General features: G+C 51.5%; 1 protein-coding gene across 1 annotated transcript; it reads left to right on the forward strand.

Moving 5' to 3' along the window:
* Positions 1–1,303: 1,303 nt before the first annotated feature.
* Positions 1,304–26,228, forward strand: LOC132381727 (zinc finger protein 585A-like). Its single transcript, XM_059951300.1, has 8 exons — positions 1,304–2,284; positions 2,777–3,865; positions 4,211–4,283; positions 6,686–6,835; positions 7,993–8,041; positions 12,002–12,975; positions 23,586–23,823; positions 24,479–26,228. The coding sequence occupies exons 2-8, from the start codon at positions 2,930–2,932 to the stop codon at positions 25,491–25,493; spliced, it is 3,435 nt and encodes a 1,144-aa protein (XP_059807283.1). The 5' UTR covers positions 1,304–2,284; positions 2,777–2,929; the 3' UTR covers positions 25,494–26,228.
* Positions 26,229–26,480: the final 252 nt, after the last annotated feature.

The raw sequence follows: 26,480 nt of genomic DNA on the forward strand, positions 1-26,480 counted from the left end.
GACCCTCAAGCTCCCTCCTCTGCACAATAAAAATAATTTTCCACAACTCGGTAACGTCCCTGGGCATAATCAAACGCGGGGGACGCCACTGGAACATAAGTGTGTATACCCGCGAGCTGCGGCAATTCGCTACACAGTGACTCCTTCTCCAGCAGCAGAGCGATCCCATCAATGATTCAAGCCGGCAGTTGCTGCTGAACCCTCGTTCAGCTTCTGCATTCTCCTCGGTGTTTCAATCTGCCTGGGTGCTTCAGTCGGTGAAATGGAGGCCTCGAGGGTTCCAGCTTCCCTCCGGAAGCCTTCTCGGAGACAGCAAAGCAGCAGAACGCTGTCTCAGACTCTGAACTCACAGGCTCTAACCGTTCCAGAGATAAATTCAACGTAAAAACCCCATGCAAAGCTATGGAAATTCAGGGTTTTGTGGTCTATCGAGAAGATGTCAACTGAGGGAGCACCGTGAGCAGGCACCATCTTAGCCAGACATATCTGATCATACCTAGCTGCTTCACTGCCTGGTATGGGAACTGTACCTCCCTTAATCGCAGGGCTCTGCAGAGAGTGGTGCGGACAGTCCAGCGCATCTGTAGCACTGTTCAGGACATTTACAAAGACAGGTGTGTGAAAAGGGCCCGAAGGATCATTGGGAACCCAAGTCACCCCAACTACAAACTGTTCCATCTGCTACCATCTGGGAAACGGTACCACAACACAAAAGCCAGGACCAACAGGGTCCGGGACAGCTTCTCCCACCAGGCCATCAGATTGTATTGACTGTCCTGTTGTATAGACTATTTATTATAAATGACTATAAATTGCACATTTAGACGGAGACATAACGTAAAGATGTTTACTCCTCCTGTATATGAAGGATGTAAGTAATAAAGTCAATTCAATTCAACTCTGTAAACTGGACTTTGAGACAAAGAACTTATCAGGCCGAACAGCATCTGTGGAGCTGCTGACCCCTACAAGCACGTGGCCGTCACCGCTGACAGTGCAGGTGGAGAGGAGTCAAGGTGGGTCCCCAGACTGAGAGGTACCACACCACCAACCTTTCGCTCGGCATCAACAACCCCAGGGATCGAACGGTTGACTTCGGAACAGAGACGTGGAGAGACCAGAGCTCGCTGGCTGCAAACACTGTGCATTAGCATCTCGGAGGGCCTGCGATGGGCCAGGAAGAAGGCTCGCCATTGCTGCCGCCTCGTCCTTCAAAGCTTGGTGAGGTTAGGCAGTGTTGTAATGTGAACAAAATCTCTAGAGAGACACTGTAGTCTTTTATTCAACAAAGTGATTCTGTTTGATTACATGACACTTTGTTTGCTGAAGATCAAAGGACAATTCAGTATTCATAACGTATGTACAATGCTTACTGTGAATTACACGTGTAACTTTCACACCTGCGTCTTCGCACCCACACTCCAGACACCCAAAGCAAATGCTAATCAACATAGTCTGGTTTATAAATTACCTGCTGTCCACAGCTCTGGGAAAGTGGATTGTAGATTAAATTTAGAATACAGGCCTGGGAAACGCTGTCCAGGACTGTATTCTAAATTTAATCTGCAATCCACGTTCAGATTGGTTGCTGAAGTGATTATTTGATATATACCCTAATTCCAGAATATGTCCCGACGAGGGAGGTCATAGCTTCCCTTTGCAAACTTTGGATGTGCCCTTGACTGGTTGCATCATCTCACCGCTCTCCCATCTGGCAGAAGATGCAAATGTACCACCAGGCTCAGGAAAGATCCTACCCCTCTGTTACCCCTTTACCCCCGAGTATCGAATGGTTCCCTATTTAAATAGGATGGGTTTGATTACTGTGTCTGACAACACCCGGTACGTTTGATCCGCCCATCTGTCAATCAACCGGTCCTAGTTACACCCATTCAGCCATCCTATTGGTTGGATGGCAAGGTTGGGTTCACCGGGAACCCGGATTGGCGAATGCGCCTGCCCATCAGAAACCAAGCGGGGGAGTTGTGATGACGCCGCATCTGATCACGTGGGAGCTCGGTTCGGCCAACGGGCAGCGGCGGCGCCTGCTTCCCGATTGCGCAGCCCGTCGGGTCGGTGTTTCCTGCCAGATTCCCCCGATCTTCACCGGTTCCCGTTGGCGACTCTTACCCCGGCGCCGGGTGGGAACCTGCAGCCGGGGACTGTCCACCGCGTCGGTGCCAGGGCGGGTGATTTACTCTGGAGCGGGGCCCGTACTTCCGAGCATGCGTAGTGTTGTCCGTTCTTTCGACGTCACGTGGTGCGGAGGGCTCTGGCTGAAAAGGTAGAGCGGTTTCAGGGGCGCGGGGCATTGTGGGATATACGCTCACCATCTACTGTTTGCAGAAACTCCGAAATCCAAGTTTTTCATCGCGCTCTCCGCTGATTCTTCTTGTCGCAGTTTGTCATGAATATTTTGATTTCAGATCATCAGGTTTTTAGCACTGATAGTAACACTTTTTAAAAAAATATTGCAACCTGATAATGGCTTTGAACAGAGGGCAAGGATATGACCTTGTTGGGCTACGAGGAAGCTGGGGAAAGAAGTACTGAATTTGAGACTCAGACCATTTAAAAAGATATTTGATGCTAAATTCAGCACAGTGGTACAGGTTTTAATTTATTACTGTCACTTATGTGGGGAAAAAATGTGTATGCTTGATTGTGCCAAACGTGAAATGGTGAAATGGAGCTATGTTTTACAGTTATTGTTATGGGCTGTAAAATTTACTGCAGTTAACATATATATATAGAAGACTTCTGTTTACCTTTTCAGGTATCAGAGACTGCTTTCTATGTCCCTCTCACAACAGCATCATCGAGCCTAAGTGGAGAACCACAGCAGGCTAAACTGAGTCCAAGCGTTCACACCACGATCTCACGAAGTGACTCAGGAGTGTCAGGACCTGACTGACAGCAGCAACAACCAATGGAAGAAAACCCCAGTGACATCCTTGTGGAGATACCCGCTGCCGAGGGCAGCGAGGGCTTGCCGAGGAGCAGACCCGCCCGGGAGGGCCCGTTGCCCTGCACGCTGTGCGGGAAGGTGTTCGCCTACCAGTCCATGCTGCGGCGCCACTGGCTGGCCCACACCGAGATCCGGCCCTTCAGGTGCGACGACTGCGGCAAGGCCTTCAAAACCGGCCCGGACCGCTCACGGCACCAGCGCATCCACACTGGCGATACGAACTTCATCTGCCCCGAGTGCGGCAAGGCCTTCAGCCACTCCTCGCACCTGCAGGCGCACCTGCGCACCCACACCGGCGAGCGGCCCTTCCCCTGCCCCGACTGCGGAAAAGCCTTCGGCCACTCCTCCCACCTGCAGAGGCACAGGCGCACCCACACCGGCGAGCGGCCCTACGCTTGTCCCGACTGTGGAAAGGCCTATGGCCACTCGTCCCACCTGCAGAGGCACAGGCGCACCCACACTGGCGAGCGGCCCTTCACCTGCCCCGACTGCGGCAAGGCCTTCACCTACGACTCACACTTGCAGGTGCACCGGAGGATCCACACCGGGGAGAAGCCCTACACCTGCACCTTCTGCGGGAAGAGCTTCGCCCGCTCCTCGCAGCTTCAAGCCCACCAGCGGACCCACACGGGGGAGAGGCCCTACGCCTGCCCCGACTGCGGCAAGAGCTTCAGCACGTCCTCCATCCTGCTGCAGCACCGGCAGGTCCACACCGAGGAGCGGCCCTTCCCCTGCCCCGTCTGCGGCAAGGCCTTCAAAAGCCCCCTGAACCTGAAGCAGCACCACGTGATCCACGCCGGGGAGAGGCATTTCTACTGCGCCGTCTGCGGCAAGGCCTTCGCCCGGTACTCCAACCTGCGGACCCACCGGCGGGTGCACTCCGATGAGACGAGCTTCGCCTGACGCGGGAGTAGCAAGGCCTTCACCCTCTCCCCATGCCTGCGGCTGGCTCCTCCTATCCCGAGTGTGGCAAGGCCTTCGTCAGCTCCTGGTCTATGGGGAGCTCTCACTGCGGTGGAGCCCTTTGCCTTCCACGTTTGTGGGACATCACAGCTCCAGAACCACCGGAGGACCCACACAGGAGAGGGGCACTCTACCTGCACCGACTGTGGGAGAGCCTCCACTCAGTCCTCACAACCGCTGGGCCATCTGAAACGCACTCTGCCTCGGCCTTCATTCAGGGGAGCGTGTGCTTCCATTGTCCGCTCGGGTGCTGTATCCACGTTCCCCCCTCTTTCACAGGAGCAACTCATCCACCTCAGCCCCTGCCCACCTAACTTCTGGGTATCTGGTTGGGGACGTGATGCAGCTGCAAGTGAGGCTATCCGGGCAGCAGTGCATACAAGGACTTGTGCCTCTGGAGGTGAACTCTGTGCGATGGGATCTGGGTAACTGTGGTCGGTGCTCACAGAACAGGGCAGAGGGTGGACTCCCCGGAGGCAGCTGAAGCAACTGTGGAGGCACAAGTTGTGATCTTTTGCAAGTCAATCGATTCTGTAGCATTTCCAGAGGAGGGCTGGGCAAGTCGCAAATGTTACTGCACTCTTTAAGAAGGGAGGGAGGCAAAAAACAGGAAATTACCTCAATTCCACTTCCCAGTCCGACCTGTCAGTCCACGGCCGCCTCTGCAGCCGAGATGAGATCACACGCTGGAGGAGTGACCTGTCCGGGTAGCCTCCAACCCGATGGCATCGATGTCGATTTCTCAAGCTTACAGTAATTGCCCTCCCCACCCATTCCCTTTTTCCTCTCTTACCTTATCTCCTTGCCTGCCCATCACCTCCCTCTGGTGCTCCTCCCCCATGGTCTTCTGTCCTTGCCTATCAGATTCCCCCTTCTCCAGCCCTTTATCTCTTCCACAAATCAACTTCCCAGCTCTTTACTTCACTGCCCCCTCTCCCAATTTCATCTGCCACTGACCACTTGTACCTCTTCCTCCCCTTCCCCCCACCGTCTTACTCTGGCTTCTCATCTTTTTTTCAATTCCAGTCCTGAGGATGGGCCTCGGCTGGAAATGTTGACCTTTTACTCCTTTCCATAGATGCTTCCTGGCCTGCTGAGTTCCTCCAGCATTTCATATGTGGAGCGATCTGCCAGAGGGAGTGGCTGAAGTTGGTAGTTTCACATTGACACTTGGACAGGGTAGGAAAGAGCGGGATGTGGGCCAGGAGCGGTCAGCTAGGACCGGAGCAAAGTAGGCACCTTGGTCAGTACAGATTAGGGTCTTGGCCTGAAACATCGACTGTTTACTCTTTTCCATAGATTCTGCCTGGCCTGCCGAGTTCCTCCGGCATTTTGTGTGTGGCGCACGGGAAATGATAGGCCAGTTCAATAGTTGCTATGATTTTGGGGTCCTTACGAAGGGTAAGGTTTCGGGATTCTTGGAGGCTCGTGATGAAATGGGCCAAAGTCAGCATGGTTTCCTCAAAGGGCAAACTTTCCTGATAAATTTGTTGGAATTCTTCGAGGAAGTAACGGGCAGGGTAGGCAAAGGAGAGTCGGTGGATGTTGTGTACTTGGATTTTCAGAAGGCCTTTGACAAGGTGCTGCACGTGGGGCTGCTTAGCGAGAGTCCATGTTATTGAGGGAGAAGTGCGAGCATGGATGGAAGACTGGCTGACTTAGAGAGGGCCTTTTCTGGTTGCTATTCCCTATTCCCAATTCCTCCATCACTGCAGCATCTGCTCCAAGGATGAGGCTTTCCGTTCAGGGACATCTCAAATGTCCTCTTTCTTTAAGAATCGTGGTTTCTCTTCTGCCGTCATCAATGATGCCCTCACCCACATCTCCTCCATTTCCCGCACTTCGTGCCTACCCCATTCTCCCGTCACCACAACAGGGACCGTGTCCCCCTTGTCCTCATCTATCACCCCACCAGCCTCCGGATCCAGCATATTATCCTCCGTCACTTCTGCCACCTTCAACACCACGAAGCACATCTTTCTCCCTCTAGGTTCCCTCCAGGACTCCCTGGTCCAAACATCCCTCCCCACAGATCTCCCACCTGGCACTTATCCCTGTAAGCGTAAGTGCTACACCTGTCCCTACACCTCCTCTCTTACCACCATTCAGGGCCCCAAACAGTCCTTCCAGGTGAGGCAACACTTCGCTTGTGAGTCTTTTAGGGTAATCTATTGCATCCGGTGCTCCCGGTGCGGCCTCCTCTACATCAGCGAGACCCGACACAGATTGGGGGACCGCTTCGTTGAGCAGCTCCAGTCCGTCCACCACAATGGACTGCCATGATGAGGCCAAACTCAGGTGGGAGGAGCAACACCTCATAAACTGTCTGGGTCGTCTCCAGCCCCTTGGTATGAACATCGAATTCTCCAGCTTCCAGTAATTCCCTCCCTCTCCCTTCCCACATCCCAGTTTCACTCTGCCTCCTCCTCCAGCTGCCTATCACCTTCTCATGATACTGCCTCCTTCTACCACCCATAGTGCTTTCCCCTTACATTCCTTCTTCACCTCCTGCCTGTCCCCTCGCCCACCCCTTGATCTTTCCTCTGATTGGTTTTACACCCTCCCCCCACCTTCTTTATAGGCCCCTGCCCCCTCCTCCTTCAGTCCTGAAGAAGGGTCTCGGCCCGAAACGTTGACGGCTCGTTTCCACGGATGCTGCCCGACCTGCTGAGTTCATCCAGCTTGATGTCCTTGTTGCTTCTCTGGCTGTTTCATCGGGACCGCTGCTTTTCCCATGGTACGTTAATGATTCAGATGACGGAATCGAAGGCGTTGCGGCCAAGTTTGCAGGTGACAGCGAGGCAGGCGGTGTTGAGGAAGCAGGAGCCTTGGACCGATTGGGAGAGTGGGCGAAGAAGTACCGGGTGGAATGCGGAGTAGGGACGTGGATGGCCGTGCACTCTGGTAGGAGGAGTAGAGGCAGAGACTAGCCTCGAAACTGGGGAAGATGGAGGAAGTGCTGCAAGTTCAGAATTCAGAAATGAAGGGAGTCCTCGTGCAGGATTCCCTAAAGGTCCATTTGCAGGTCGAGTCGCTGGTGAGGCAGGCAAATGTGATGTTGGCATTTGTTTCGAGAGGACTAGAATATGAAAGCAAGGAATGACCACATTGAGGCTTTGTAAAGTGTTAGCCAGACCACGTAGAGTACCATGAGCAACTTTGGGCCCTCTTTCTAAGAGTTTGCTAGCGTTGGAAGCGGCCCGGAGGAGGTTCACGAGAATGATCCCAGGGATGGAAGGGTTAATGTTTGATGGCTCTGTGCCTGTACACGCTGCAGTCTAGAAGAACGAGGGGAGACTTGTCGAATATTAAAAAGCCGAGTCAGAGTGGACGTGGAGAAGATGTTTCCGATAGTGGGCGGGTCTGGGACCAGAGGGCACAGCTCCAGAATACAAGGACGTCCCTTGAGAACAGAGATGGTGGGGGGGGGGTGCAGGGCAGGCCAGAGTGGGGGGAATCTGTGGAATTCATTGCCACAGATGGTGGTGGTGGTCAAGTCATTGGGTGTATTTAAACTGGGGATTGATTAGTAAGGGCGTGGAAGGCTACAAGAAAATTGGATGAGAGTGGGGTTGAGAGGGATAGTACATCAGCCATGATGTAATGGCAGATGGGCTGAGTGGCCTCGTTCTGTTCCTATGTATTACAGTGCTGTTGTGCAATCCCTTCAGCCTTCACAATGTCCACACGTCTCCCAGACATTCACATGGCCATCTGAGGACCTGTGAAAACCCTCTGTTGTATCTGCCACCACCAGCACTCCAGGCACCCGTCAACCTGTCGGACGCATCTTTAACCTTCGCCCTTTTGTCTTAACTGCATGCCCTCTGGTATTAGACATTTCCACACGGGGCTGCGGGGGGGGGGGGGGGATAGATACAGCTGTCCACTCCAACTATGCCTCTCATAACCTTTGGAACTTCCCTTGCCCTCCACCATGTCAGAGAAAGTATCTAAATTTTGAAAAGGTATCTAGTGTTTTCCACATTAACTCTTCTCGGGCCTACAGGTATCGATTTGAGCCGCCGTTTCAATGACAGACTCTGCCATTGTCATCACAGATGATGCTCGGGCGGTATTTGTACCCCCGTCGTCCACCCCTCCTGATTGGTCAGTCCTTGTCCAATCAGGTTTCCGTTGTCCCACCTAGTCTACAATCGAATTCCAGCTCTTTACTTATGGAGACCTTGAACTTTGTTCAAATTCTTTGCCGTTACGCTGTGGCTGAGAATTAAGCAATTGGGAGGGACGGATGATCGGGTTATAAATACCACTGGACTAGACATGCCCAGGGATCAGCCCTGAAGAAGGTAGCAGAGTTTGTCATCGAAACATCGGTTCTACCGGTACCCGGTTGAAATCCCGAGGAGAGTTATTTAATCCAAGTTCGTCTAACGTCTCCCTATAGCTCATACGCTCTAAACCAGGCAGCGTCTGGCGAATCTCGTCTGCATTTGTTGCAAAGCCTCCACACGCTTCTGATAGTTTATTTAGAGATACAGTGCAGAATAGACTCTCCCTCCGAGCCACCCATGATTTAACCCTAGCCCAATCACAGGACAATTTATGATAATTAACCTACTGACTGACTGGTACATCTTTGGACGGTCGGAGGAAACCAGAGCAGCTGGAGGAAACCCACACGGTCACGGGGAGAATGTACAGCCTCCTTGGCGGAGAATGCCAGGATTGAACTCTGCCACACGACCGTAGTGCACCTGGGATGAAAAGGCCAAAGGGATTTCGGGACTTGGACTGGGTGACGGTACGCGACTGGCCGAAGCATTCCACGCTGGGGATACTCTGGGTCTCAGATGCTTGGGGGGGGGGGCCTTGGTTGTAATAGGCTTGGACTGTATCTGCAGTGCCGTGTTGTAAATGTTAGTTACGGGAAGTGTGGGGCATTTTGGGCTGTATTTCAATGTTGTGGTTTAAAAAAAATAAATCAGATGTAACCCCAAGATCTCCAAGACCAATCTGATCCCACCCTCCCACTTAACCCACTCCGATTGCTGTCTGAGCCTGTAAAATTGTCCCAATTTATCTGCCTCCACCACCGCCCCAGTAATGCGTTCCACACACCCACCACTCCCCGCGTGAAATGCCGCCGTCTGTCAGCGCTGTACTTTCCTCCAATCACCTTCGTTGAGCCACATCTGTCCTGGGAAAACGAGTCTGGCCATCCATTCGATCTCATCCTCTTTGACTGCCAGAATTCCCTCAACCTATCCTCACAAGAACATGCCCTCCAATCCGGGCAAATCCCCTCTGTACCACCTTCAAATGATCTACATCCTGGACGGTGAGGCAGACCAGAAGCGAATACAATATTCGCAGAGTGATCTAACCCGAGATTGAAAGGGCTGCAGCATTACCTCGCAGTTCTTGAACTCAACGATTCCCCCCCCCCCCACCGTAAGACTCACACAAAATGCTGGAGGAACTCGGCAGGTCAAGCAGCGTCTATGGAGAAGGGGACACGTTCAACGTTTCAGGCCGAAACCCTCCAGCATTTTGTGTGTGTCACTTGGATTTCCAGCATCTGCAGATTTGCTGTTGACCCGATCAACCTGCAGGGCAATTCTGACGAGCTGCAGACTGCAAGATTCCTCTGCTCCGCCACACTGCGAAGATCCCTGTAATTCACATTCCACACCGTCCCATCACACACTCCCGGGGACAGACACAGAGTGAAACTCCCTCCACAACGTCCCATCACACACTCCCGGGGTCAGACACAGAGTGAATCTCCCTCCACACCATCCCATCACACACTCCCGGGGTCAGACACAGAGTGAATCTCCCTCCACACCGTCCCATCACACACTCCCGGGGTCAGATACAGAGTGAATCTCCCTCCACACCATCCCATCACACCCTCCCTGGTTCAGACACAGTGTGAATCTCCCTCCACACCGACCCATCACACACTCCCGGGGTCAGACACAGAGTGAAGCTGCCTCCACACCGTCCCATCACACACTCCCGGGGTCAGACACAGAGTGAATCTCCATCCACAGCGTCCCATCACACACTCCCGGGGTCAGACACAGAGTGAAACTCCCTCCACACCGTCCCATCACACACACTCCCGGGGTCAGACACAGAGTGAACCTCCCTCCACACCGTCCCATCACACACTCCCTGGGTCAGACACAGAGTGAAACTCCCTCCACACCATCCCATCACACACTCCCGGGGTCAGACATAGAGTGAATCTCCCTCCACACGGTCCCATCACACACTCCTGGGGTCAGACAAAGAGTGAATCTCCCTCCACACCATCCCATCACACACTCCCGGGATCAGACAAAGAGTGAAGCTGTTTTGATTGAGTGGGAGAAATCGAGGAAAACTGCTGGATAAAATTTCCTGATACGGTGAAGGAGGCGTGGAGGGTCTCCTGCCCCTCTTCGTGAGTGGCTGTTCTATAGTGGAGAGTTCTTTTGGAATTCTCCGCCAGTTTGGGCTGCGTTTGATGGCGGCTGCTAACTGTTTAGCTTCTCCCCGCGGCCCCGGCAAATCGCCAAGAAGCCCCCCAACCCCGTTTCGCTCGTAAAGGGGGAAGAGAATCATTGTCGTTCCGCCACACTGGGTCAACGCCCCTTCCTCTGGTCGGCCTGATATTTCCGAGACCGAGGGAGCATTCCCTGGCTGGGAATCTGGCGCCGTTCCGGAAAGGAGGCGTCGAGTGATGGGCGTTTTCCAGACTGGATCGGAAGCCGGCGATGTGCTGCAGCTCTGTGTACTGATTGATTCGGATGAGCAGAATGCAACGCAAGTTTTTTTTATAATGCATTTTGGGGCATGTGACAATAATCAATACTAATATCAATTCGATTACTGAGTTCTTTGATGGACATCCGGCTCTTCCAACCCATCAATCAATCCGTCTTGGTTCACGCCCTCTCACGTAGTCGATGCACTGATTGGATGAAAACCAGCGGGTTTCGACTACGCGGAGCTCTGATTGGCGGAAGGGCCTGTTAACCTGGCGCCAAGCAGGGTATGTGTATACACACCAATGACGTCTATGTGGGCGGGCGCTAGGATCACGTGGGTGGTCTCGGTGCCATCAACGGCGGCGTCTGCTTCCCGGTTGCGCGGCCCATCTAATTGGTGCTTGCCCCCCTGGATTCCCCTGATCCTGACCTCTCCTGTTGGTGACTCCCACCCCGCTGCCAGGGGTGTGTCCACCGCCCAGGTTAATTTACACGGGAGCGAGGCCCGGTCTTCGGAGCATGCGTAGCTTGGTCGACCGATACTCAGTCCCGTGGTCCGGTGGGCGCGGGCTGATGAGATAGAGTGGCCTTCGGCGCGCGGGTCATTGTGGGAGAAGTGTCCGCCATGCTCCATTGGCTGACGCTTGGAAACTCTTGTTATTTATCACGTTCTCTGCTGCTGATTCTACGTACATTTTGTTCTGACTAGTTTAATTTCAGAGGTTTTAGCGCCCTCCCCTTCACCGATTTTGTTGCTTTTGAGCAGAGAACAGAGGTATAAATTCTTTTGCTGCAATAGTTAACAGAACGACGTCCAGAATGTGGGAGCCAGGTGATATTGGATGCGAATTTCGGCAGAGCAGTACAGGTGTTGACTTATTACTGTCGATTCTATCGAAATACTTGATAACCATGTGAACCTTCAGATAGATCATGCCAACATAAAACAGGAACACAGTGACTCAACCTCAGATTGGGGGACGTCCATTTAAAGCAGCGGGTGTATTAAGGCAGAGGCAGAGGTGAATAGGTTGTTAATCAATCCGGGCCTCGGAGAATACGAGGAGAAGGCAGAAGAACGGGGTTTGAGAGGGATAATAAATCAGCCATGATGGAAGGGCGGAGAAGGCTTTTTTGGGGCTAAATTCTGCTCCTATATCTTAGCTCTTGAAACAGTTACAGAGAAAGATTGTAACATTTCCCACCATTAAACTACATTTAGATGTCTTCTGTTTGTATTTTTAGGTATCAGACTGCTGTGAAGGGCTTGCTTTGTCTGCCCTTAGCATCATCGAGCGAGGATGAAGCATTAGGACAGAGGAAGTTGAGACCAAACGCTCAAACCAAGGACTCTGACCCACTGGGACCCGGCTGACGGCAGCAAACAACCAATGGAAGGAAAGCCCAATGACCTCCTCACAGATGTACCTGCCTCCAAGGGGGGAGAGGGTGTGCAGAGAAGCTCATCCCCAGGGGATGGCCAGTCGCCTTGCTCGCTCTGCGGAAAGGTGTTTTCTGACCAGTCCACGCTGCGGCGCCACCGGCTGGCCCACACCGAGATCGGGCCCTTCAGGTGCGACGACTGCGGCAGGGCCTTCCAGAACAGCCTGGACCACATGTGGCACCGGCGCATCCACACGGGTGAGAAGAGCGTCGCCTGCCCCGAGTGCGGCAAGGCCTTCAGCAGCTTCTCCTACCTGCAGGCGCACCTGCGCTGCCACACCGGCGAGCGGCCCTTCTCCTGCCCCGACTGTGGCAAGGCCTACGGCCACTCCTCCCACCTGGTAGTGCACCGGCGCACCCACACCGGCGAGCGCCCCTTCTCCTGCCCAGAATGTGGCAAGGCCTTCACTCACTCCTCCCACCTAAAGGGCCACCGGCGCACCCACACCGGCGAGCGGCCCTTCTCCTGCCCCGACTGTGGCAAGGCCTTCACTCAGTCTTCCCAACTTGTGGAGCACCGGAGGGTTCACACTGGGGAGAAGCCCTTCACATGCCCCTTCTGCGGGAAGAGCTTGGCTCGGTTGTCAGAGCTGCAGGCCCATCAGCGCACCCACACGGGGGAGAAGCCCCACCCTTGCCCCGACTGCGGGATGAGCTTTAGCACCACCTGCAGCCTGCGGCAGCACCGGCAGGTCCACACCGAGGAGCGGCCCTTCCCCTGCCCCGACTGCGGCAAGGCCTTCAAGGCACCCCGGAATCTGAAGCAGCACCTGGTGATCCACGCCGGGGAGAAGAACTTCTTCTGCACCATCTGCGGCAAGGCCTTCATCCGCTCCTACAACCTGCGGAGGCACCAGCGGGTTCACACCAAGGAAAGGAGTTTTGCCTGACGCAAAGACCTTCACCCGTTCCTCCTACCTGCTGGCACACCCACACCGGCGAGCGGCCCTTCCCCTGTCTCAAATGCAACAGGGCCCTCATCAACTCCTCCCAGCCCCTGGACTCCTGGGCGATCCACACCAGGGAGAAGCCCCTCACCTTCTGCGTCTGCGGGGAGGGCTTCACTGGCTCGTCACAGCTCCAGAACCATCGGCAGATAGAGTCAATCAGCTATCCTGATTGTGGGGGGGCTTTTACTTGATCCTCTCAACTCCGACCCACCAGCGCACTCACCCCCACCCCCCCATGTAGGGCAGACGTGCTCTCAATTCGGGGGGACGGCTTCCAACTCACCCTCAGATGCCGTCTGTGTGTCTCCGTTCTGGTTGCGTCCTACGTTAGGGATAGAATCTTGGGCGGTTGGGGGTTGTTGACGGGGATATAATGCACCTGTAACTGAGTTGCCCATGGCAGATGTGTGAACGAGGACGTGGGCCTCTGGCAATGAACGTTGTGGGGGGGAGAGACGGGTCAGTGTAAGTGGAGTTGGCAGAGCCTAGTGGAGAAAGTAAAGCAGAGTAACTGCGGAAGTAAAAAACAATCTGCCGCGCACATCTCCTTTAAACTTTTCCCCTCTCACCCTGATTTTGGTGTGAGACCTTTCTCCCTGGTAAAAAGATTCAGACTGTCTACCCCATCGATGCTTCACATAATCCTTTCAACTCCGGACAATGTAACCCAAGTTCTTCCAAGCTGTCCCTGTAGCTCTGTCCCTCCTACCCTCACAGATCCTCCACACCCCTCCTGTGAAAGGATGACCCCGGGGTTGTGCGATGGGACGGTGTCGAGGGGGTTTCACTCTGTGTCTGACCCCGGGAGTGTGTGATGAGACGGTGTAGAGGGAGTTTCACTCTGTGTCTGACCCCGGGAGTGTGGGATGGGACGGTGTGGAGGGAGATTCACTCTGTGTCTGACCCCGGGAGTGTGTGATGGGACGGTGTGGAGGGAGATTCACTCTGTGTCTGACCCAGGGAGTGTGTGATGGGACGGTGTGGAGGGAGATTCACTCTGTGTCTGACCCCGGGAGTGTGTGATGGGATGGTGTGGAGGGAGATTCACTTTGTGTCTGACCCCGGGAGTGTGTGATGGGACGGTGTGGAGGGAGATTCACTCTGTGTCTGACCCCGGGAGTGTGTGATGGGACGGTGTGGAGGGAGTTTCACTCTGTGTCTGACCCCGGGAGTGTGTGATGAGACGGTGTAGAGGGAGTTTCACTTTGTGTCTGACCCCGGGAGTGTGTGATGGGACGGTGTGGAGGGAGATTCACTCTGTGTCTGACCCCGGGAGTGTGTGATGGGACGGTGTGGAGGGAGTTTCACTCTGTGTCTGACCCCGGGAGTGTGTGATGGGACAGTGTGGAGGGATGAGATCTGTTGTAGGATTGGGACTCGGTGACGATACACACTTGGCTGATATGTTCCAGGCTGGGACACTGTGGGACTCGGAGGGTGGGAGAGGAGTTGTGGTTGTGGACGTTGCCGTTGGATTAGAGCTGGGCTGTATCTACTGTGTCGATTTGTTAATGTAGATATGGGAAGTGGTGAAATTCTGAGCCGTATTTTAATGCTGTTGTAAAAAAAATAAATTAGTGTTCTTTAAAATTCCTTGTCTGTTGATTTGAAACATTGGGACAGGGAACAGTACAGGCCCTTTGGCCCAGAATGTTGTACTGGTGTTTTAATCTAACACTTCCCTCCCACATAACCCTTCGTTCCTCTGTTGACAAAGTTGCTGTTTGAGTCTTTTAAATGTCCTTACTGTACCGGCCTCTGCCTCGTCATGTGGTAACGTGTTCCTCACATCCTGTCGACAGCAGGGGGCCTGCAGAAGAGCTTGAAAAGATCAATAGTGCAGGGTAGGGATGTAGCAGATGGATTACAGCGTGGTCTGGGACCGGGAGTGTGCAAGAGCGGCTGCTTTGCAGTAGCTGAGGTCGGTATCTGCTGCAGCGTTTTGTGTGGGAAGTGCGTGAGGCTTCGGGCTGTTGTAAAAACAAACCAACCAGATCTAACCCCAAGATCTCTAAGGCCAACCTGACCCCACCCTCCCGCTTAACCCTTCCATTCCTGAGCCTCTCAAATGTCCCCAGTGTGTCTGCCTCCACCATCGCCCCGGCCGTGGGTTCCACGCACCCACCGCTCTCCGTGTGACACCTGACACCTCCACCAAACTTTCTGCCCATCGCCTTAAAATTATGCCTCCTACAGAAGGGGTACAATTAAGCCATTTCTGCCTCAGTAGGAGTCTCGAGCTGTCCACTCTATCTCTGCCTCTAACCGGCTTACATTCCTCTATAAAGCTGCCTCTCAGCTTCCTTTGTTTCAGAGAAAAACATTGTCTGGGTAAACCCATCGTTAGAAGACACGCTCTCCAATCCAGGCAGCACCCAGCACCCTCTCTAAAGGTTTCACATCCTTCCTCTAATGAGGCGACCGGAACCGAACACTGTACTGCAAATACAAAGCCTGTCTGCAACCCCAAGATTCATTTCCTTGCAGCCATGCTCAATAATTCCAATAACCACAATAGGATCAAAGAAAGACCACAACAGACTGATACACAAAAAATACAAATAAATAAAAATATATAATTAATAAAATTCATAAATAAGCAGGAATTATCAATAACCTCAGATAAAAAGTCCTTGGAAGAGAGTCCAAATTTTCTAGCAGCAATTCGGTGAAGGGGCAAATGAAGTTACCCCTCTTGGGTCAAAGGTCTGATGGTTGAGGGATGGTGGTGCGAGTCCTGGGGCTCCAGTACCCTCTTGCTGACAGCTGGAGCGGGAAGAGATGGTGGGGGTCCTGGATGGTGGGTGCTGCTTTCCTGCACGGTTCTCCGTCTATATGTGATGGGTGACAGGGGGAGCTTTATCCGTGATGGATTTGGACACAAGTGAGGTCTAAAGATAGTTTTATGGAGATGCAACATTACTTCACACCTGTTGAATTCAACCCTCATTTCTCCATGTTGATGGAGAAGATCCTGAGAGGCAGGATTTATGAACATTTGGAGAGGTATAATATGATCAAGAATAGTCAGCATGGCTTTGTCAGAGCCAGGTTGTGCCTTACAAGTCTGATTGAATTTTTTGAGTATGTGAGTAAACACATTGATGAAGGAAGAGCAGTAGATGTAGTGTATATGGATTTCAGCAAGGCATTTGATAAGGTACCCCATGCAAGGCTTATTCAGAAAGTAAGGAGGCATGGGATGCAAGGGAACATTGCTTTGTGGATCCAGAACTGGCTTGCCCACAGAAGACAAAGAGTGGTTGTAGACGGGTCATATTCTGCATGGAGGTCGGTCAGCAGTGGAGTGCCTCAGGGATCTGTTCTGGGACTGTAACTCTGTGATTTTTATAAATAACCTGGATGAGGAAGTGGAGGAATGGGTTAGTAAATTTGCTGATGGCACAAAGGTTGGGGGTGTTGTAGATAGTGTGGAGGCTGTCAGAGGTTACAACGGGATATTGATAGGATGCAAAACTGGGCTGAGAATTGGCAGATGGAATTCAACCCAGATAATTGTGAGGTGGTTCATTTTGGTAGGTCAAATATAATGGCAGAATATAGTATTAATGGTAAGACTCTTGGCAGTGTGGAGGATCAGAGGGATCTTGGGGTCCAAGTCCATAGGACACTCAAAGCAGCTGCGCAGGTTGACTCTGTGGTTAAGAAGGCCTTTGTTAATCGTGGAATTGAATTTAGGAGCCGTGAGGTAATGTTGCAGGTACAGTGACATGCAAAAGTTTGGGTACTCCTGGTCAAAATTTCTGTTACTGTGAATAGCTAAGCAAGTAAAAGATGACCTGATTTCCAAAAGGCATAAAGTTAAAGATGACACATTTCTTCAATATTTTAAGCAAGATTACCTTTTTATTTCCATCTTTTACAGTTTCAAAATAATAAAAAAAGGAAAAGGGCCTGAAGCAAAAGTTTGGGCACCCTGCATGGTCAGTACTTAGTAACACCCCCTTTGGCAACTATCACAGCTTGTAAACGCTTTCTGTAGCCAGCTAAGAGTCTTTCAACTCTTGTCTGGGGGATTTTTGCCCATTCTTCCTTGCAAAAGGCTTTGAGTTCTGTGAGATTCTTGGGCCGTCTTGCTTGCACTGCTCTTTTGAGGTCTATCCACAGATTTTCGATAATGTTTAGGTCGGGGGACTAGGAGGGCCATGGCAAAACCTTCAGCCTACACCTCTTGAGTCCATTCTGGATCTTGAGGTGTGTTTAGGATCATTATCCTGTTGTAGAATCCATCCTCTTTTCTTCGTCAGCTTTTTTACAGACGGTGTGATGTTTGCTTCCAGAATTTGCTGGTGTTTAATTGAATTCATTCTTCCCTCTACCAGTGAAATGTTCCCCGTGCCACTGGCTGCAACACAAGCCCAAAGCATGATCGATCCACACCCGTGCTTAACAGTTGGAGAGGTGTTCTTTTCATGCAATTCTGCACCCTTTTTTCTCCAAACATACCTTCCCTCGTTGCGGCCAAAATTCAGCATCAGAAGTTTGCAAAGGAATATCTCAACAAGCCTGATGCATTCTGGAAATAAGTCCTGTGGACTGATGAAGTTAAGATAGAACTTTTTGGCCGCAATGAGCAAAGGTATGTTTGGAGAAAAAAGGGTGCAGAATTTCATGAAAAGAACACCTCTCCAACTTGTGCCCCCACCCCCCCAGAGGTCAGACCAAGTTGAGTTTATTAAATCAGTATGTGCACTGTCCCATGAAAGGAGGGGCTGGGTCATGATCCTGGCCAGGTGACTGACCTTTCAGTGGGTGAGCAGTGACCACAACTCATTAACTTTCAGGATGGCTAGAGGCAAGGATAGGTAAGGTCCTTGTGAAACAATTTTAAATTGACATGGGGCAATTTATAAGGGCATTGGACAGGAACTAAGAAGTGTTAATTGGAAACACCTTCTCTCTGGCAAGTCCACATCAGACCTGTGGAGGGTGTTTAAAGAGCAATTGCACAGAGTGCAGGAAAAGTATGTTCCTGTCAAAAGGAAGGATCAGCATGGAAAGACAAGAGAACATTGGATATCCAGAGAGATGATGAATTTGGTCAAGAAGGAAAAGAAAAATTATGTAAAGCTTCAGATGTTTGGATCAAAGGAAGCACATGAGGAGTATAAAGGAACTAAAGGGAATGAAGAAAGCCAGGAGGGGCCATGAAAAGTCCTTGGCCAGTAGGATTAAGGTGAATCTCAAGGCATTTTATACATGTATCGAGAATTTTGAGGAAAACTTGGGAGAGGGTGGGGCCACTCAAGGACGGGGCGGGGTGGTGGGGGGGGGGGAACATTTGCTTGGACGCAGAGAATGTGAGTGAGGTGCCTAATGTGTACTTTGGTTCAGTATTTACCAAGGAAAAGGAAATGGAGGAGCAAGAGATCGGTGCTGAGTGTATAAATACATTAGGGCACTTCGGTCAAGGAGAAGGAAGTGGTGGGCCTCCTCATGGATAAGTCCTCAGGCCAGATGGTTTATTCCAGGTTACTGAAGGAGGCAAGAGGTGAACTTGCTGGACCCTTGACCAGTATCCTTGTGTCCTCTCTCACCACAGGTGAGGTCCCAGAGCTCTGGTGAGTGGCTTATGTTTAAGAAGGGAACAAGGGAGAATTCTGGGTACCTACGGACCAGTAAATCTCACTCCAGTTGAAGGGAAATTCCTCAATAAAAATCATAGAGATAGAATATCTGAGCACTCGGAAACCCATGGCCTAATTAGGGAGAGCCAGCATGGCTTTGTACATGGCAGGTCATGCCTTACCAACTTGATGAATTTTTTGACAAAGTGACAAGACAGACTGATGAGGGGAAGGCAGTGGTTGTTGTCCACATGGATTTTAGGAAGGCATTTGACAAAGTCCTTCATGGGAGGCTAATCCAGAAGATTAAGGTGCATGGGATCCGTGGCAAATTAGCTGTTTTGGTTCAGAACTGGCTTGTTTATAGAAGAGAGAGGGTAATACTTGAGGGGACTTGCTCAAGCTGGTGGTCTGTAATTAGTGGAGTTCTGCAGGGATCTGTGCCGAGACCTCTGCTTTTTGTGATGTATATAAATGATCTGGATGAAAATGCCGATGAGTGGGTGGTTAGTAAATTTGTAGACGATACCAAGATTGGTGGAGTTGTGGATAGTGTAGAATTCAGTATGATATAGATCAGTTGCCGGTATGGGCAGAGAAGTGGCAGATGGAGTTTAACCCAGATAAATGTGAGGTGTTGCACCTTGGTAGGGCAAATACAAGGAGACAGTACACTGTTAAGTGCAGGACCTGAAATAGTGCTGCTGAGCAGAGAGATCTCAGGGTCCAAGTTCATGGCTCCTTGAAAGTGGCTGCACCGGTGGATAGGGTGGTTAGGAAGGCTTATGCAATGCTTGCTTTTATTAGTCCAGGCATTGAGTTCCATAGTCAAGGGGTTGTGTTGCAACTTCATAAAGCCCTGGTTTGGCCGCATCTGGAGTATTGCGTAGAGTTCTGCTCGCCCCACTATAGGAAGGATGTTGAGGCTTTGGGGAGGGCACAGAAGAGGTTCACCAGGACGCTGCCTGGTTTAGAGGGCGTGTGCTATCACAGGAGGCTGGATAAACTTGGATTGTTCCCTCCGGAGTGGCGGAGGCTAAGGGGAGATCAGATAGAGGTTTACAAGATTACGGGAGGCAGAGGTAGAGTGGACAGGGAGTATCTCTTTTCCCCCAGGTTAGAGGGGTCTAATACCAGAGGGCATTCACTGAGGGTGAGAGTGGGTAGGTTCAGGGGGGATGTGAGGGATTTTTTTTTAGAGAGAGTATGCCTGGAATATGCTGCCTGTGGCAGTAAAGGCAAATACTTGACAGGTGTTTAAGAGCCGTTCAGATAAGCATGAGGAGACGGAGTGATTTGGACATTGTGTAGGTGCGAGGGATTAGATTTCGGGGGGCTTTGATTAACTTTTTAACTGGTCCTGTTCCTCTGCTGTACTGGAAGCAATTCAGAAGGCCCAGGATATATACATCCCAAAGAGGAATAAGTCTTCTGAAGGCGAGATGACACAACTGTGGCGAACAAGAGCCAACATTGAGGCCAAAGAGAGGGCCTGTAACAGAGCGGAAATGAGTGGGAAGTCAGAGGACTGGTCAGCTTTTTAAAAACCAACAGAGGACAACTAAAAAGTCACTAAGAAGGAAAAGTGAGCGAGCCAGAAATATTAAAAAGGCTACCAAAAGTTTCTTCAGAGACATAAAATATAAAAGAGAGGCGAGAGTGGGTATCGGACCACTGGAGAGGTGGTAATGGGGGACAAGGCAGATTAACTGATTTTGCATCAGTCTTTACTGTGGAAGACACTAGCAGTGTGGTGGAATTTCCAGAGTGTCAGGGGTCAGAAGGGAGAGGGTTCTCAAGAAACTGAAAGGTCTGAAGGTAGATAAGTCACTGAAGCTGAAGTCACCTTCCATGTCTCTCTGGTGACTCTGTTCACAGTCACAACAAGGGTTTTACCTGTGATGGACTGGTCTGTAACTATATCCTTTTAGGCAGGTTAGCTAGAGTTGTTCGAGTGGAAGATCCAGGTGTCAGGGGTCATGAAGTGTGTGAAGTGGGTACCATTACTAGGGAGAAGGTTCTTGGGAAACTGAAAGTCACCTGGACCAGATGGTGTACACCCAGGGTTCTGAAAGAGGTGACTGAAGACATTGTGCAGGCATTCCTAATGATCTCTCAAGAATCACTAGATTACAGAATGGTTCCAGCAGACTCAAAAATTGTGAGTGTCACTCCACTCTTCAAGAAGAGAGAGAGGCAGAAGAAAGGAAATTACCGGCCAGTTAGTCTGACCTCAGTGGTTGGAAAGACGGAGTTGATTATTGAGGGCGAGGTCTCAGAGTCCTTGGAGACAGCCCACAGTCAGTACAAGGGGAAGTCTTGCCTGACAAATCTGTTGGAATTCTTTTTTTAGCAGTCAGCCATTCTTGTCTGGCGCCTGGTGCAGGCGTTGGTCTCCTTTTGGATTAACCGGGTCACGGTAAGAACGTTCCTGACTCAACCCTTGTTTTTTTACGAGGCCAAGGGGCTCGTTCGATGCTTAACCCTGGCACAGATGGAAAGCGCGCTCGGGAGTGGCCCGACCTGGATTCGAACTCGTGTGCCTTCGCTCCAGAATCCGGCGCTGATGCCACTGCGCCACCAGCTGGCCCTTTGAGGGAATAACAAGCAGAATAGACAAAGGAAAATTGGTTCATGTCGTGTACTTGGATTTTCAAAAGACCTTTGACAAGGTGCCACACATGAGGCTGCTTAACAAATTGGAGTCCTTGGTATTAGAGGAAAGATTCGAGCATGGATAAAGCAGTGGCTGACTGGCAGGAGGCAAAGAGTGGGAATAAAGGGAGCCTTTTCTGATTGGCTGCCAGTGAGTAGTGGTGTTCCACAGGGGTCTGTGCTGGAACCGATTCTTTTTACATTATATGTCAATGATGTGGATAACAGAATTGATGGCTTTGTTGCCAAGTTTGTGGAGAATACAAAGATCGGTGGTGGGGCAGATAGTTTTGAGAAAGTACAGAGGCTACAGAAGGACTTAGACTAGGAGAAGGGCAAAAAGTCCACAGATGGGACACAGTCTCAGGACGTTTATGGATGTGCACTTTAGTAAATGTGACTTTCTAAATGGAGAGAAAATGCAAAAATCTGAGGTGCAAAGGGACTTGGGAATCTTTGTGCAGGATCTCTAAAGGTTAGTTTGCAGGTGGAGTCTGTGGTGAAGAAGGCAAACGTGATGTTTTCATTCAGTTCCAGAGGACGGGAACATAAATGCAAGGATGTAATGTTGAGACTTTATACAGTGAGGCCTCGCTTGGAGTGCTGTGAGCAGCTTTGGGCCCCCTCATCTTGGAAAGGATGTGCTGAAACTGAGGAGGATTCAAAGGAGATTGATAAAACATCATTCCAGGATTGAACGGCTTGGCATATGAAGAGCGTTTGGTGGCTCTGGGCCTGTGCTCACTAGAATTCAGAAGACCTCATTGAAACCTATCGAATAGAGAAAGGCCTTGATGGAGTGGATGTGGAGAGGATGTTTCCTATGGAGAGGGGTGAGGTCTAAGACCAGGGGATACAGCCTGAGAATAGAGCGGCGGTGAGGAAGAATTTCTTTAGCCAGAGGGTGGTGAATCTGCAGAATTCTTTGCCACAGGCAACTGTGGAAGTCAAGTCTTTACGTATATTTAAGGCAGAGGATGATAGATTCTTGATTGGTCAGGGCATGAAGTGATACGAGGGGGCAGGGGATGTGAAGGCAGGAGATTGGGGCTGAGAGGAATAATGGGTCAGCCATGATGAAATGGCACAGCAGACTCAATGGGCCAAATGGCCTAATTCTGCTCCGTACTGAATCTTAGGGTCTTATTATGGTCAGTTGGTTCAAGCTGCTCCTGAAATTGGTGATGTGTTATTACAGACCTCTGCACCTCCTTCCCGATCGTAGCCATGGGAAGATGACCCGGCCTGATTGATGAGAAACAGGGACGCAGATCTTGCACCGTTTTTTTTTTACAAAATCCTTTATTACAAATTTCGGTGCTATACAATATATACAAAACAGTGGCAAACACAATTACTGCACTACAAATAGACAATAGACATTACACCAGAATGTTGCCATCCCTATCCACGATGGCATTTACACCCCGCGGAGCCCAACGGTCTCGAAACTCCTCCAAGGCCGCTGTGGACTGCGCGTGTTCCTTTTCAATAGTTACCCGAGCACGAACATACCCCCTAAACATTGCCAGGCAGTCTGCCCGGAGAGATCCTCCCGCCACCCGTTTCCAAGACCCTCGGATGGCGGATTTCGCCAGCCCCAGGAGCAAGTTGACTAGGACATCCTCATCCCTCCATGCCCCCTTCCTTACTGGATGACCATATATATGATCCGCCCGCACTGCACAGTCTCTAAATTCCGCATTCCATTGTCACTTCTGTGCTGCAGAGAGTTGGAAATTTAGTCAGCTCCATTGTGTCCAAGGCATCTCCAAGCAGCAGCGCCTCAGGAAGCACTCAAATCACCCAGGACACGGCCTCTTCTCACTGTTACCGTCAGGGAGGAGGTACAAAAGCCTGACGGCATACACTCAGCAATTCAAGAACAGCTTCTCCCCAGCCATCGATTCCTAAATGGACATTGAACACCGCCTCACTAATTTGTAAAAATTTGTTTTCGCCCTACTTATTTAATCGTTTTATTTTCTACATTATCATGTTTTGCATTGTACTGATGCCGCTAAATTAACAAACTTCCCGGTATGTGCCGGTGATGTTAAACCTGATTCTGATACACTGTGATTGAGTAAAGTTTTCCAGGCGATATTTTTTACAATGACAATAAACCAATTCCAATACTAATTGGATAACTCGGTCCTTTGCTGGGCACCGGGCACCGGGTCCGCTTCGTCCACCGACCCATCAATCAACCGATCCCGGTTCCGCCCACTCCGCTGTCCCTTTGTTTGGATGACAACCGCAGGGTTCAGACCATCCGTTCCTCGGATTGGCTAAGGGGCCTGTATATCAGAGGCCAAGCCAATCAATCGCGGGTATCGTTCGGCGGGCGGGCGCCGGGATCACGTGGAGCCTCGGTTCCGGCAACGTGCAGCGGCGAAATCTGCTTTCCGGTTGCGCGGCCCATCTGCCCGGTGTTTCCTCCCGGATTCCGCCGATCTTGACCGGTCCCTGCCGGCGACTCCAACCCCGCTGCCGAGTGGGACACTGCGGCCGGGAGCTGTCCACCGCCCAGGGTAATTTACAGTGGAGCGAGGCCCGCACTTTGAGCATGCGTAGTGTAGTCGATTGATTCTCCGTCCCGTGGTGGGAAGGTCGCCGGCTAATGAGATAGAGCGGTTTCTGGCGCGCGGTACATTATGGGAAATGTCTCTGCCATCAACGTTCTGCAAAATCTGGAAAGCTAAGTTCAGCATCACGCTCTTCTCTGGTTATTCATTATGCAAATTGTCCTGAGATCATTTAAGATCATTTAAGATCATCAGCTTTTTAGCGCCTTTAGTAACATATTTTAAACATTGTATTTAAGTAGAGGATAGATACATAAATGTGCTGGGCTGGAAGGAAATTAATGAAAAAAGTCACTGGATTTGGGAGTCAGAACCATTTAAATAGTAATACTGGATGTGAATTTGGCACCACAGCGCAGATTTTGATTTATTACTGTCACTTAAATTCATGAAAAAGATTTTATATTGGCAGCATTTAGACAGATCATGCTAAACGTAAAGTGGTAAAACAGAATTATGTGTGACAATTACAGAGACAGGTTATAAAATAACTACCATGAACCACCATTTAGAAGTCTCCTTTCTGTCTTTTCAGAGACTGCTGAGAAAGATTTGAGTTGTTTGTCCCACACTACACCAGCGTCGGAGCCAAAAGGTGAAGCCAAGCGTTCACACCAAGATCCTGCAGAGTGACTCGGCAGGGCCAGGATCTGACAAACAGCAGACGACGACCGATGGAAGGAGAGCCCTGTGACGTCCTCATGGACATACCTGTCTCCGAGGGTGGCGAGGGTGTGCTGGGGGGAGCACCCTCTGGGGAGAACCTGTTGCCTTGCATTTTATGTGGGAATGTGTTTCCTGACCAGTCCGTGCCACACCACAGCCGGCTGGCCCACAATGAGATCCGGCCCTTCAGGTGTGACGACTGCAGCAAGGCCTTGAAGAGCGGCCAGGACCTCTCTCGACTCCAGCGGATCCACACGAGGGAGAAGAGTATCACCTGCCCCGAGTGTGGCAAGGCCTTCAGCAGCTTCTCTCACCTGCAGGCGCACCTGCGCAGCCACACCGGCGAGCGGCCCTTCTCCTGCCCCGACTGTGGCAAGGCCTACGGCCACTCCTCCCACCTGGTAGTGCACCGGCGCACCCACACCGGCGAGCGCCCCTTCTCCTGCCTCGAGTGCGGCAAGAGCTTCATTCGCTCCTCACACCTACTTCAGCACCGAAGGACCCACACCGGTGAGAGGCCTTTCTGCTGCCTCGACTGTGGCAAAGCCTTCGTCCAGTCATCCCACCTCGTGCAGCACCGGAGAGTTCACACTGGGGAGAAGCCCTTCACCTGCCCCTTCTGCGGGAAGAGCTTTGCTGGGTTGTCAAAGCTCCAAATCCATCAGCGGTCCCACACGGGGGAGAGGCCCCACACTTGCCCCGACTGCGGGATGAGCTTCAGTACCACCTGCACCTTGTGGCGGCACCAGCACGTCCACACCGAGGAGCGCCCCTACCCCTGCCCCGAGTGTGGCAAGGTCTTCAAAAGACCCCGGTACCTGAAGCAGCACCTCGTGATCCACACCGGGGAGAGGAACTACTACTGCACCGTCTGCGGGAAGGCTTTCGTCCGCTATTCCTACCTGTGGAGGCACCGGCAGGTTCACAACAAGGAGACAAGCTTCACCTGACTTGTTGCTCGTACCTGCTGGCACACCCACACCAGCGAGCGGCCCTTCTCCTGCCCCACGTGCAGCAGGGCCCTCATCAACTCTTCCCTGGACTCCCAGGAGATCCACACCGGGGAGAAGCCCCTCACCAACGCACTCACCGCCCCCCCATGTAGGGAAGACGTGGTCTCGATTCAGGGGGGAGGAGCTGCGCTTCCAACCCACCCTCGGGTGCTGTCGGCATGTGTACCTCTGTTCTGGTTTTGTCATCCATTAGGGATAGAATCTCGGGCAGTTGGGGGTTGTTGACGGGGATATAATGCAACTGTAACTGAGTTGCCCGTGGCAGATGTGTGAACGCAGACGTGGACCTCTGGCAGTGAACTCTGTGGGGGGAGAGACAGGTCAGTGTAAATATAGTTGGTTCAGGCCCTTTGGCCCACAATGCTGTACTAACACCTAATCCCTTCTGCCTACACAACGTCTTCACATCGGTGTGCCACCTTAATGGTCTGAAACTCCTCCGTCGTACCCACCTCAGCAACACATTGGCAGGATAGCGAGGTACCCATGACTGAATATGGAAGTGAAAAACAACTTGTTTCCCACATCTCCCTTAAACTTACGGCCTCTCAGCTCAACTCCAAACCCTCTAGTCTGAGACGTGTCTCCCGGGTAAAAGGATTCTGACTGTCTGCTCCATCTGTCTTCCTCAAAATCCTGTGAACTTCAATCAGGTCCCCCTTCAGCCTCTGTCTCTCCTACCCACACAGATCCTCCACACCCCTCCTGTGAAGGGATGACCACGGGAGTGTGTGATGAGACGGGTGTGGAGGGAGATTCACTTTGTGTCAGATCCCAGGAGTGTGTGATGGGACGGTGTGGAGGGAGATTCACTCTGTGTCTGAACCCGGGAGTGTGTGATGGGACGGTGTGGAGGGAGATTCACTCTGTGTCTGACCCCAGGAGTGTGTGATGGGATGGTGTGGAGGGAGATTCACTCTGTGT

Source organism: Hypanus sabinus, chromosome 26, assembly GCF_030144855.1.
Source record: "Hypanus sabinus isolate sHypSab1 chromosome 26, sHypSab1.hap1, whole genome shotgun sequence".
NCBI classification, from domain to species: domain Eukaryota; kingdom Metazoa; phylum Chordata; class Chondrichthyes; order Myliobatiformes; family Dasyatidae; genus Hypanus; species Hypanus sabinus.